We start from the raw sequence: 14,656 nt of genomic DNA on the forward strand, positions 1-14,656 counted from the left end.
GAGTGACTATCAGTGTATCCAGCAGAGCTGATAGTAATTATGATGGCATTGCAATGGGTGGAGCAGATCAAGCCATTGAAAGTGATAGTGTGTACAGATTCACTTTAAGCTTTTGAACATTTTGAATCAGGTAATGTAAGTGAAAGGTATGACCTTGTATGTAAAATATTGATTATTCTTCAGTCGATTCAAAATATGGGGTCTCATGTTAGATTTGTCTGGGTCCCAGCTCATGTGGGCTGTGGGAATGAGCTGGCAGATAGGTTTGCAAAACAGGCCTTAGGGCAAGCATCATATCTATTCACTGTAAAATTGCTAAATTTAGAGGCGAAGTCGTTAATTAAGAAACCTATTTAAAAACTATGGCAGGAAAAATGGGATGGGGGAGCCAAGGGGAGGGATTTTTATCGTGTGAGTCCCCAGGTTGGGATGGGAAGTCAAGGAGGAAGATGCAGGAAAGAAGAAGCAATACTCACGAGATTACGAATAGGACATACAAGATTAAACAAAACGTTGCAGTTGATGGGAAAGCGTGACTCTGGGGGGTGTGAGGCCTGTCGTGAAACAGAAACAGTAGAGCACAAGTAATTAGGTGTGTGGCCTTTGATAGAAAATAAATAAATAAGAAGCAGTGTGGAGGGCATGCAGTAGGGGACCTGCAGTTTGCATGATATTTTAACTAAACCGTCTCATCATATAGTTGTTAAAGATTAATTGAGTATCTTTGGAGCGCTGGATTTATTAATATAATTTAGTAGTAGTTTTTATTATTATTATCATTTATTTTGTTGTAGCTTACATGCTAAAATTCTTAGAAACCATACTTTGAGCCATACTGTGGATCATTCGCATACACGAAGTATCAGGAGGATGGCGGTAGTGCGCTGTAATTGTCCGCATCCGCCGTTAAACAAGCAAAGAAGAAGAAGCACTAGCATTCTACCGTGTCGCTGTTTGTGAGGCTAACAGTGAATATTATTAATATCCAGCCAACAGACGGAGTCAGGCTACACTATAATAGCGCCTTAAAGCTCCACTGGAAAGTTAGAGAGCAGAAGACGGAGTTTCAGAGACAGAGAGAGGCCGGAGCAGAGTGCTAACGGAGCTAGCAGAGTGCTAACGGAGCTAGCACCACCGAGACGCTACAGGAAAGACACGTAAATGTAGATAAAGGAAAGGAAATGGAGCAACATAAAGCACCGCCACCACTGTCTCTTATCGGTAACCGTGCAGACAACTGGTGCACCTGGGAACAAAGCTTTCGACTGTATATAGTGTCCTCGGGGGAGAAAGATGAAAAGCTAAAGATTGGCATTTTACTCCACACCATCGGTGAGGATGCACTGGAAGTGTTCAAGACTCTGAAGGTTACAACTGATGGAGATGAGCTGACAATGGAGGATGTTCTTCAAGCCTTTAGAGATTACTGTAGTCCACGGAAAAATGTTGTCTTTGAACGATATCAGTTTTGGTCCTATCAGACGACAGCAGGGACATCAGTGAACGGATTCATCACAGAGCTGCGACAGAAAATCAAAGACTGTGAGTTTGGAATAATTGAGCATGATATGCTCAGAGATAAGTTTGTGTTAAGCATCACAGACTCTGACCTAAAAAAGAGACTGTTACAAGAAAGAGGGCTAACGTTAAACAGAGCAATAGAAATATGCAGAGCAACAGAGCAAGAAAAGACTCTGTTACAAGCCATGGAGACTGAACATGGAGTGCAAGAAGTTCCAGTGGATGCTGCAATGAAAATGATTCTTCCTGACAAGAGTCTCCACCATAACACCAGTAAACAATTAGGTTCTAAATCAGTTCAAAATATGGATGAAACAGAAAAACTTGTGCTGGCTGCCTTCATGCCCAAAGTTCATCTGCACAGATTAAAACTCCAGCAGTCGTCAGTCACTGATAGTGTTTTCAGTGACAGGAAGAATATGGAGCAGCTGCTCACAGAGTGTCTCCACATAAAGCAGGAACCAGAGACGCTCAGTGAAGGTCAGGAGGGAAACCAGCTTTGTGTGGAGCAGGAGACAAACACTGCTGCTTCTCCTGTTAAATGTGAAGATGAAGAGGAGAATCCTCAGGCCTCCCAGCTATACTGGAGACAACTAATAGAAGTCAACATAAAGGAGGAGAAACCTTCAACCTGCAGTTTAAATGAATTCATAAAAAGAGGAACCATGGGAATTAACAACAAAGGACCAGAAGCAGCCCAGAACTTAGATCCAAGCAGTTTAGTACTACAAGGTCCTGATGGAACGACAAAAGACTCGTCTCAGACTGAAGATAGTGATGATGATGAAGACTCTGATCTCTGGCAGAAACCTCTGTCAGAGTCTGAAACTGAAGCTAAAGCTGAATTTGTCTCCACCAGGAAAAATACATCTGAATATGTGGGTGGTAAAAAATCACTACTCAGTGCTGCTTCAAAACTAACAATTCACAAAGGAGAGAAACCATTTAAATGTGATATTTGTAGCAAATGTTTTAAACGAAAGGGTCATTTGCAGGTTCACATGAGAATCCACACAGGAGAGAAACCATTTAAATGTGATGTTTGCAGTAAATGTTTTACTTATAAACATACCCTGCAGATGCACATGAATCTTCACTTAGGAGAAAAACCATTTAAATGTGATGTTTGTAGTAAATGTTTTATTGTAAAGGGTAACCTGCAGTCACACATGAGAATCCACACAGGAGAGAAACCATTTAAATGTGATGTATGTAGTAAATGTTTTCCCCGAAAAGATTCCCTGCAGTTACACATTAATCTTCACACAGGAGAAAAACCATTCAAATGTGATGTTTGTCATAAATGTTTTATTGGAAAGTGTAACTTGCAGTCACACATGAGAATCCACACAGGAGAGAAACCATTTAAATGTGATATTTGTAGTAAATGTTTTATAGTAAAGGGTAACCTGCAGTCACACATGAGAATCCACACAGGAGAGAAACCATTCAAATGTGATGTTTGTAATAAATGTTTTATAGTAAAGGGTAACCTGCAGTCACACATGAGAATCCACACAGGAGAGAAACCATTCAAATGTGATGTTTGTAATAAATGTTTTATAGTAAAGGGTAACCTGCAGTCACACATGAGAATCCACACAGGAGAGAAACCATTCAAATGTGATTTTTGTAGTAAATGTTTTAGGTGGGGGGTTGACTTGCAGTCACACAGGAGAATCCACACAGGAGAGGAACCATTTAAATGTGATTTTTGTAGTAAAATATTTAAACATAACAGAAACTTACAGTCACATGTGAGAATACACAAAAGAGAGAAACCTTTAAAATGAGATGTTTGTATGAAATCTTTACAACAAAAGTCTGAATTGCAGGTCCATAATAGTTGACACATAAGAAACCCTTTGAATATGATAATGTGGGAAATATATAAATGATTTATTTGATGTAGAAAATACCTGTTTTGTATTCTGATTTTTTTCCTCCTTAATAGTTGTTCCTTGTTTTGTTGTTTGATATAAGTTTAGGTAGTTATAGTTTAAAATGTAGGTAAAGTTTTGTATGTCAGTTCTTCCAGTAAGGTTTCAGTAAGCTAGCTGTTAATTACTTCTGTTTAATTATTTACTGTGAGTACAATTTTAAACATTTTTTTATTTTAATATCTGATATGTCCCTGACCCTATCTGGAATCCATTTATTTAATTATTTTTGGAACTGGGAGATGGAATAGAGCTTTCTTCTGTTCACTCCATGCATCAACCTGGTATTATGGTAATTCCGGGAATGGTTCAACCCCTAGCGTGTATATAGAAATATTTTACCATCAAGGTAAATACCAGTGTTATTCAACCTTTATGTCATGACCCCATGTGTGGTTACTTGAAATGCGTCATAATTGATCAAATTAATTACTGAATACAAATGTATTTAATAAATATTTTTGAAAATCTGAAAGTCCTGGTTACTTACTCAGTATTAGTAACAGTATAACAAACATGGTTAGAAACGAATTCTAGAGAAAAAAATATTTTTAGGTTTCTTAGAAATTTATGATTTAAAAATGGGGTCACAATCCAAGAGAGGTTGGGAACCACTGGTGTACACAATGATGAAGTTCCAGATCATCGATACACAGACGCAATCTTATATATTAGCTATAATTACTACTGTTCTGCTCTTACATGTAGAGCAAAAAAAATCCATTCTGAAACACAACTTAGCAAACAGATAATCCTCAGTAATATAAAAACAATCACACCGTCATAAAGTCGCTGTCATTAATTCTCCAAACTGTAATGTCATTTTAACAAATGTGCATTGTATATTTATTTATTTATTTATTCAGTTTATTTCTGACATGGTTACATTCACTTTTTTTTTTTTTTTTTCACATTTTTTTTTTCTTTTTGTACATGCCGAAAAAGGAGACGAGAGAAGCAGTTTGCTTATCCGGGTCCTGTCCCCTGTTTTACCATTGCAAATTTACATGTCTCTCTGGTCAAACATTCTTGAGTTGTTCTGAACCGTCCTTTTTTGTGTATTCTCATCTGTAGTCAGTGTTGTCCTCCTCCTCTCTATCGTTGTTTGTGTTGGCCTTGTTCCCTGCCAGACGTTGTTAGCATTCCTCCAGTTCAAGAACAGTTCCTCTTTCGAAGTTGTTTGGAAGGTTTTTCCCTTTTCATCCATAATGTCACCACTCGGGAATGTCTCTTTTGAACACACAAGTTTGCAGCTTGTTTTGTCTCTCCATCAAGGCTAATCCAGCTGTTGTTAGTTCTATTGGCAGTGTTGTATTCTCCACTGTCAGATCCAGCTTATATAAACACATTATTATATCCTCGTTCACAAGCAAGGTAGTATTTTAATGTATTATATCTTAGTTCATAAGCGTGTTTCTAACTGCTGTAGTTAGTTCTATTGGCAGTGTTGTATTTTCCACTGTTATTTATATGTGTTAAGATAGTAATTCAAGTTTTGAACTGATTTACATGAGCTCCTTGAGCCCAGTGGGTGGAGGCAGTAAAACGTTGCCACGGTTCCACCTTAAATACTCTTTTTTTTTCTTTTTTTTTTTTCTTTTGTTTGGCAAAAACTATAGAATTGTCCCACTGTGTTGATGCCAGAGGTGTAAAGAGTACTGATTTATTCCTCTCAAGTAGAAGTACTGTTACTTGATTGATATTGGATATTGTACGGAAGTATGAGTACATAAAATAAATACTACTCAAAGGTAAAGTTATTAGTTTCCCTCCACTATGGTTGCCATCAGCTCCTGAGGTTGATTTGCATGGAAAAATAAGAATTATATGGGAGATATTGGACAACTTGCTATGAGACATGTACGTAGATGATTATTATGGTTATGTGAAAATCTTTACAGATGGTTCAAAGGATTCAGAGTCAGGAAAAGTGGGCATAGCATATGTGATGTAAGAGTTTGATATAAGTTTTCTGCAAGAGTGACTATCAGTGTATCCAGCAGAGCTGATAGTAATTATGATGGCATTGCAATGGGTGGAGCAGATCAAGCCATTGAAAGTGATAGTGTGTACAGATTCACTTTAAGCTTTTGAACATTTTAAATTAGGTAATGTAAGTGAAAGGTATGATCTTGTATGTAAAATATTGATTATTCTTCAGTCGATTCAAAATATGGGGTCTCATGTTAGATTTGTCTGGGTCCCAGCTCATGTGGGCTGTGGAAATGAGCTGGCAGATAGGTTTGCAAAACAGGCCTTAGGGCAAGCATCATATCTATTCACTGTCAAATTGCTAAATTTAGAGGCGAAGTCGTTAATTAAGAAACCTATTTAAAAACTATGACAGGAAAAATGGGATGGGGGAGCCAAGGGGAGGGATTTTTATCGTGTGAGTCCCCAGGTTGGGATGGGAAGTCAAGGAGGAAGATGCAGGAAAGAAGAAGCAATACTCACGAGATTACGAATAGGACATACAAGATTAAACAAAACGTTGCAGTTGATGGGAAAGCGTGACTCTGGGGGGTGTGAGGCCTGTCGTGAAACAGAAACGGTAGAGCACAAGTAATTAGGTGTGTGGCCTTTGATAGAGAAAAAATAAATAAGAAGCAGTGTGGAGGGCATGCAGTAGGGGACCTGCAGTTTGCATGATATTTTAACTAAACCGTCTCATCATATAGTTGTTAAAGATTAATTGAGTATCTTTGGAGCGCTGGATTTATTAATATAATTTAGTAGTAGTTTTTTATTAATATTATTATCATTTATTTTGTTGTAGCTTGCATACTAAAATTCTTAGAAACCATACTTTGAGCCATACTGTGGATCATTCGCATACACGAAGTATCAGGAGGATGGCGGTAGTGCGCTGTAATTGTCTGCATCCGCCGTTAAACAAGCAAAGAAGAAGAAGAAGCACTAGCATTCTACCGTGTCGCTGTTTGTGAGGCTAACAGTGAATATTATTAATATCCAGCCAACAGACGGAGTCAGGCTACACTATAATAGCGCCTTAAAGCTCCACTGGAAAGTTAGAGAGCAGAAGACGGAGTTTCAGAGACAGAGAGAGGCCGGAGCAGAGTGCTAACGGAGCTAGCAGAGTGCTAACGGAGCTAGCAGAGTGCTAACGGAGCTAGCAGAGTGCTAACGGAGCTAGCACCACCGAGACGCTACAGGAAAGACACGTAAATGCAGATAAAGAAAAGGAAATGGAGCAACATAAAGCACCGCCACCACTGTCTCTTATAGGTAACCGTGCAGACAACTGGTGCACCTGGGAACAAAGCTTTCGACTGTATATAGTGTCCTCAGGGGAGAAAGATGAAAAGCTAAAGATTGACATTTTACTCCACACCATCGGTGAGGATGCACTGGAAGTGTTCAAGACTCTGAAGGTTACAACTGATGGAGATGAGCTGACAATGGAGGATGTTCTTCAAGCCTTTAGAGATTACTGCAGTCCACGGAAAAATGTTGTCTTTGAACGATATCAGTTTTGGTCCTATCAGACGACAGCAGGGACATCAGTGAACGGATTCATCACAGAGCTGCGACAGAAAGTCAAAGACTGTGAGTTTGGAATAATTGAGCATGATATGCTCAGAGATAAGTTTGTGTTAAGCATCACAGACTCTGACCTAAAAAAGAGACTGTTACAAGAAAGAGGGCTAACGTTAAACAGAGCAATAGAAATATGCAGAGCAACAGAGCAAGAAAAGACTCTGTTACAAGCCATGGAGACTGAACATGGAGTGCAAGAAGTTCCAGTGGATGCTGCAATGAAAATGATTCTTCCTGACAAGAGTCTCCACCATAACACCAGTAAACAATTAGGTTCTAAATCAATTCAAAATATGGATGAAACAGAAAAACTTGTGTTGGCTGCCTTCATGCCCAAAGTTCATCTGCACAGATTAAAACTCCAGCAGTCGTCAGTCACTGATAGTGTTTTCAGTGACAGGAAGAATATGGAGCAGCTGCTCACAGAGTGTCTCCACATAAAGCAGGAACCAGAGACGCTCAGTGAAGGTCAGGAGGGAAACCAGCTTTGTGTGGAGCAGGAGACAAACACTGCTGCTTCTCCTGTTAAATGTGAAGATGAAGAGGAGAATCCTCAGGCCTCCCAGCTACACTGGGTACAACTAATAGAAGTCAACATGGAGGAGAAACCTTCAACCTGCAGTTTAAATGAATTCATAAACAGACAAACTGTGGGAATTAACAGCAAAGGACCAGAAGCAGCCCAGAACTTAGATCCAAGCAGTTTAGTACTACAAGGTCCTGATTTAACGGCAACAGACTCGTCTCAGGATGAAGATAGTTGCGAGCATGATGATGATGATGAACACTCTGATCGATGGCAGAAACCTCTGTCAGAGTCTGAAACTGAAGCTAAAGCTGAGGAGAAGAGGAAGGTTCAGGTAAAAATGACTCCTGAATGTGTGGGTGATAAGGAAGCATCACTCAGTGCAGCTTCAAAACTGACAATCCACAAAGGAGAGAAACCATATAAATGTGACGTTTGTAATAAATGTTTTACCAGTGGTACTAACCTGCAGATACACATGAGAATCCACACAGGAGAGAAACCTTATAAATGTGATATTTGTAGTAAATGTTTTAATCATAAGGGTAACATGCAGTCACACATGAGAATCCACACAGGAGAGAAACCATATAAATGTGATATTTGTAGTAAGTGTTTTAACCAAAAGGTTTCCCTGAAGGTACACATGAGAATCCACACAGGAGAAAAACCATTCAAATGCGATTTTTGTAGTAAATGTTTTAACCACGAGGATTATCTGCAGGTGCACATGAGAATCCACACAGGAGAAAAACCATATAAATGTGATGTTTGCAGTAAATGTTTTACCAATGGGCCTAACTTGCAGTCACACATGAGAATCCACACAGGAGAAAAACCATTTAAATGTGATGTTTGTAGTAAATGTTTTAACCACAAGGCTTCCCTGCAGTTACACATGAGAATCCACACAGGAGAGAGACCTTTTGAATGTGATGTTTGTAGTAAATGTTTTACCAGTGGGACTAATCTGCAGTCACACATGAGAATCCACACAGGAGAGAGACCATTCAAATGTGATTTTTGTAGTAAATGTTTTAACCACAATATTTCCCTGCAGGTCCACATGAGAATCCACACAGGAGAGAAACCATTCAAATGTGAAGTTTGTAGTAAATGTTTTAACCATAAGGCTAACTTGCAGTCACACATGAGAATCCACACAGGAGAGAAACCATTTAAATGTTTTGTTTGTGGTAAATGTTTTAACCAAAAGGTTTCCTTGAGGGTGCACATGAGAATCCACACTGGAGAAAAACCATTCAAATGTGATTTTTGTAGTAAATGTTTTAACCATAACAGTAACCTGCAGTCACATATGAGAATGCACACAAGAGAGAAACCTTTAAAATGAGACATTTGTAGGACATTTTTAAACCAAAATCTGAACTGCAGGTCCACAGGAGTCCACACATATGAAACCCTCGGTATATGGTAATGTGGCAAATGTATAAATAATTTATTTGATGTTGAAAATACCTATTTTGTATTCTGTTTTTTCTCCTTAATAGTTGTTTTTTTTTAATTTAGTTCCTCCAGTAAGTAAACATAACAGATTTTGACAGAAGTTTTAGAGTTGGACAGTTAGTGTTTACAGTCAATTACCTTTGTTTAAATGTTTATTGTAAATACTACTGGAAACATTTAGTGTAAATTTTCACCTTTGAAAATTAAAATCTCATTTGTTGCATAAAAAAAAAATCTCTTCTTTTCATTTCAATATCTGATATGTCTGACCTGGTATTATAGTAACTCCAGGAATGGTGCACCTCGTAGTTCAGTCTTTTTCAATGTTGCGGTCGTGACCCCATATGCGGTCGCTTGAAATGTCTAGTAAATTATTTTTTAAAAAAATTGAGTAAAATTATATTTTTTGTATTTCTTTAGAGTATAATTCTTTTTCAAATTAAAATGTCCCACTAAATCTCAAGATACTGTATTTTCTACTTTCACTTCCTCAAATATAAATCTCGTTAATGAAAATACGGTATAAAAAATGTATAATTGGTCATTAAATGCAAGTTTGTTTTTTTAATTATTCTTTTTCAATTGAAAAACACCACACACAATATCAAGCAACTGTATTGTATACTTTCACTTCCTCAAATATAAATGAAGTGAAAAAAAAATACAGGCTAATACTCAGGAATATAAAGCTAATCACACCATTATATACAGGCTGTCTTTAGTCCTCCAAAGCATTCAATTATTGTATCATTTCCCAGAAGTGTAATGTCATTTTAACAAATCTGCATTATACATTTTTAGCGTTAAGATTGTGATTTGAGTTTTGAACTGAATTACAGCTCATTCTTTAGCCCAGTGGGTGGAAGCCATAAAATGTTGCCACACGGTTTCAACTTGAATATTTTTGTTTTTCTGTGGCAGACTCTATAAAATTTGTGTTGTGTTTTTAGTTGATTATTCATCTATTTAAGGTTGTATAGTATTATTGTTACGTAACAAACAAAATAAACATTGTAAAAACAGTTGAACGGAATTCCTGAAAAGAACAAAATCCAAATCAGGAAAGGTAGACAACATGATACAGAGCAGTCCATTGTCCAGACATTGTATGAGATGTAATGCAATCCAATCATTTGAAATATTCTTATTCGTGGTTGTTTATGGCTGGCTTTCAGCTCCTGATACATATAAACTGAAACTGTCCAACATTTTTCTTAATGCTTGAGTTTTTACCAATATAATGTGAAGGCTGTAATTAGTTCTCTACAGTTGTTTGTTACCGTTCTGACCAGCAGAGGGCAGCAGCTGAATGTCTGCATGTGGAAATTAAACACCGGAAGTAGTCGGAGTGCAACCAGAAAAATATTGTTTTGGGATTTTTTTTAACGTGTTTCTTTGTTTATCCATCAAACGAATTTCTGTTCTACTGTAATCACATAAAGCATACATATGAGGGTAAATCTTTGTTAAGTAGTCAGAGGACCCGAAAAAGGTCCTGTTGTGTGACCATTATTATGTGTAAATCTGACAACACAATTTAAAAAATGTGCTTTCACAAAAATAATACATTTTAAATCTGTCAAACGATAAGGCTTTTCACGCCAGAAAATTATGGGGAAAATATGTTAATTTAATTGCTTTTATTTTGAAAATTTTCCGGCCACATCAATGTTTTCCGCCTCAAAAATGGTGTCATGGTTGTTTTAGGTTCCGGGTGATCTTGTGTTAAGCTCCTACTGTGAACTGGCGCAAAAGTCCCGAATTAAATAAATGGATGGACACTGAATAAGCGACCTTTAATCAGTCCGTTCGGTTTTTAAGAATATAATCTTGAAAAAGACCTATCTTTAATTTTCCCGTTTGTTTCTAGCGGAGGTGCTAAGCGCCATTTTGGAAAGCTTGTGACTCTTCACACTACTTCTAAACGAATTTGCGTCAAGGTATAGAAAACTGTTATTTCTTTTTGAAAGCTAATCAAGCCGAAGTATAGGTTGTACTTCAGGGAACAATTGGATATTTGATATACGCTTTCATGTATCGTTAACATCTATTCTTTCCTTGATGAAATTACGTTTGTATGTTTTGTAAACCAACGATGGTTTTGAATGGGCCCAATTATGAAAATGACTGACTTGAATTCATGAATGTGAACAATCTGAACATTGCAATGACTTTATGAATATACTTTTGGTTATTATGAGTGCACTTAATTTGATTAATGATTGTAAATGTGAAAAATGTATTTCTTATGTAATGATACATTACACAATTCCTAATTTGTTTCAACCTTATTTAGGTCAGTTTTAAAAATATATTCTTGTATATAGTTTGCAAATATTTGTATATAAGTATATATATATATATATATATAGCAGACAGTGTGTTTATTTAATTTTGATGTTAATTGTTGTATGTATAATATTTTATTGCTATTATTTATTCATAGGATTTTTGTTTTGTGGTAAAGATATTGATATATTACATTTTTTTAAGCATATATATTTTGACAAGTTGTGTTATTCTACATTAAAGACAATGGTAAAAAAAACAAACAATTCTATTCAATTTATTTTGTTAAGTAATTCGCCGATTCATGACATACAGACATGAAATTACTGTTTATTTATTTATTTATTTTGTTTTTTTTTTAACTCCTGTCGATGTACTTACAGTGTAAATAAACCTTTTCTGAAAGAAAAAAAAAAAAACTTCTATCAGTTTAACTTTAACATCTGATAGGTTTCCCGCTTTCGTGTCGTAAAAGAAACGCTCGTACTAGCATGATAAATATTTTCAACGTCTCACTTTAATCAAGTCACACAACAACTTAAAATACAGGTCATCTATAAACCTTTATAGTACAACATTACATTTGACATTGCTGTAGGCACGGCTTAATGAACTCCTTTGTTTTCTAAATTGGTCTCTGTCATCTTTATGCTGCATTTCTTTGGTGGGTCAGACACCATCTTTGTTTTTGCTGATGTTTAAAAACGCACTGTGGTGAAGGCACTGCTGCGTGGCTTAGGTATCTAAACACAATGCATGTCTGTCTGGACTCTGTTGGCATTGGCTGAAAAACCAAATGACATAGGATTTCAAACACCATGTTGAGCACTGACAATTCAAGGCATGTTTAGACTCCTCCTCGCTTTTAAAAAGGAATTAGGTGAGAAAAAAAAATATCCAAAAGCAACACACAATCAGGGCTGTATTTACAAAGTTCAACACAAGTATTGTTCAGAAGAAGATAAATATATAGGAAAGGACATTTTTTGACTGTTTTTGTATAGAAGACTCATGATTGTACTGATTGTCATCTGTGTTGTTGGGCAACAGTTTGAAAGCAGGAAGCTCCAGTTTCACCTTGACTTCTAATTCTTAAAGGTGCAGTCTGCAACTTTTATAAAAGTGACTTTTTGTCATATTTGCTAAAGTTGTCACTATGTAAGGACAGATTTACATGAAACTAGTAGTTTGTGTGTGGGGGAAAAAAAAAAAAAAAAAAAAAAACAGGCTCATTGAGTCCTCCCTGCTGCTCCTGCAGCCTTTGGCAGATTGCCAGAATGCACCGCGACCGAGCAAATCAGAACCAAGATTGTGTTTGATGGACTATCTGACAGCTGTTGCTCACAGTTCCCGCCCCTTTCCCAGTGTTAGAGAGCAATCTTTTTTACAGTGTATGGTCTGGATGAGTAGAAGATGGAATTGGCGATTTTTCTGCTTGAAAGGTAATTATTGCTGCTTGATTTACATTATATTTGATTTGTAATTGTTACACTAGAACTCTGTAGTGCATGTGTTGTTTCTGCTGCTGCTGAGGTGTGTGCACATAGAGAGAGAGAAGCACTGCAGTAATGTGCTTTTAACAGAGCGTTATATTACTGTGATGTTGCTGTCAGACTAACATTAGCTTGTTAGCTCCTCTGAGGGAGGGACTTTGGAAAGTTTGGAGGCAGGGCAAGAGAGCAGTGGGGAGAGAGGGATCTGGGAGTTGCCGACTGCACCTTTAAGGTAATAAATCCAAGCTGCAATGTTGGGCAGTTGTGTTTTATGTGCTAATGCTACTCAAACGTTTCAGCTCCTACTGGCTTGATTGAATCAGAGTGGAGATTTCCTCTATTTATTGAAACACAAGGTGATCTTGGGTGTTGATTGCAATTATAGATCTAATTCAATTTTATATATTGGTTTAACTGAACTGGTAAATAGAAGTTTTTGTGCTTGCCAACAGAATTTTTAGTTGCTTGCATTGTTTTTTTTTTTTTCTGTCTTGTTTGCATGAATTGATTCTGCCAGCAGAGGAAAAACATTACTGCATTCCCCAAATACACACACAACCATGTCAGTCCAGGACTTCGTTGTGGTGTACGGGATATGTGTTAGCAACACAAAGTAAAGTACAAAAAAAAGGGAAAAAAAGGGGGGGGGGGGGGTTTCCATATATTTTCTTGAACCCAGTTTGATATTTTTCCTTGCCAAGACCTACCATAGTATTAGTCTTAATGTAAACCATAAAATGGGATTTCATTTCTGCAACATTTCAAATGCACGAAGCCAAAACTTTTACAGTCAGCGTAGAAGGTTGGGCGTAAATGATTTCCAATTTGACATGCTTTGTGTTGAAATACATTTGACCTTTTCTTTTAAAAAAAGTGAAAAAGGAATAGTTTGACATTATTGGGAGGTATCTGCATTCTAACTGAAAAAATATATAGTTGTATTCTTAATTTCAATCTTGGCATTTTTGTTTTTTTATGATTGTCTCAGACCTTTCAGAATGATTTCTTTTAGTTTTGGAAAATAATTCTTAAAGGATTCCTAAAGATAGAAGAGAGAAAAAACAGACGATACTATCTTGAAATAGATTTGCATTGCAGAAACTATTCAGTTAGAAACCCTGAATAGCTAACATTTACAACAAAACAAAAATACCAGAAATTTACTCCTAAATATTGAAAGGAAAAAAAAAAAAAAAAAAAAAATCAAAAAATACTGTGAGTTAGAATAAGTTGTGATTTTCAATTTTCAAATGAGTTTTTAAACTGTTATTTTCCTGAAGTTTCAGTCTTTGTTTAACACTGTTGTCCGAAATTTAATCTATTGAGTGTTGTTAATAAAAAGCAATATAATTTAGTTTGTCAATAACTTGTTTTGAAATGTTAAAGTACTGACTAAACAGTTAAATAAAGAAAAAGTAGTATTTTGGAGGGGCTAATAGAAAGTAACTTAGCCAGCATTAATACTGTACTAATAATACTAATCATAAAAAATTAATCTTGAAGCAGCTTTGCTAAATGGATTGATCATTTGTATCAATCCATTACAACGAACACAGGTTTAATATTGAACTATTTCTGCAAAATACAAAGATTAGATAAAGATAAAGATTAGCCTTATTTGGTATTTCCTTTGAGAGCTAACTAGCTAGCTACTGCCTAGCATTTAGCAACAAGACGAGAAGCTTTTCAGTGGTTCATGTCCAAAATGAGCACTTCAGTATAGTATCAAAGTGTATTACTTACCAGGCTGTGTATTTCTATGGAAATTATGTTTACATTCTTAAAATAACTATAGCTGAAGACAATAAAATAAGCTAGCACTGATAGCTACATGACGTATCACAACAAAGAACTAGGTACAG

The 14,656-nt window shown here is 36.5% G+C and overlaps 2 protein-coding genes across 2 annotated transcripts in view; both read left to right on the forward strand.

Annotated features, from left to right (window-relative positions):
- LOC114474275 (zinc finger protein 836-like) overlaps window positions 1-3,864 on the forward strand; it is a 24,787-nt gene extending 20,923 nt beyond the window's left edge. Inside the window, exon 2 of the mRNA XM_028464455.1 lies at window positions 1,095-3,864. Within this exon, the coding sequence (XP_028320256.1) occupies window positions 1,182-3,314 (2,133 nt within the window). The 5' untranslated portion in view covers window positions 1,095-1,181 and the 3' untranslated portion in view covers window positions 3,315-3,864. The remainder of the gene's footprint in view (window positions 1-1,094) is intronic.
- Window positions 3,865-6,360: 2,496 nt separating this feature from the next.
- On the forward strand, window positions 6,361-9,121 carry LOC114474270 (zinc finger protein 260-like). Its single transcript, XM_028464442.1, has one exon. The coding sequence runs from the start codon at window positions 6,668-6,670 to the stop codon at window positions 8,897-8,899; it is 2,232 nt and encodes a 743-aa protein (XP_028320243.1). The 5' UTR covers window positions 6,361-6,667; the 3' UTR covers window positions 8,900-9,121.
- Window positions 9,122-14,656: the final 5,535 nt, after the last annotated feature.

Source organism: Gouania willdenowi, chromosome 13 (genome assembly GCF_900634775.1).
Source record: "Gouania willdenowi chromosome 13, fGouWil2.1, whole genome shotgun sequence".
Taxonomy (NCBI): Eukaryota; Metazoa; Chordata; class Actinopteri; order Blenniiformes; family Gobiesocidae; genus Gouania; species Gouania willdenowi.

Bases quoted from the DNA above. Each gene is read 5' to 3' on its own strand.
- LOC114474270 (XM_028464442.1), top strand. From the start codon at position 6,668: ATGGAGCAACATAAAGCACCGCCACCACTGTCTCTTATAGGTAACCGT.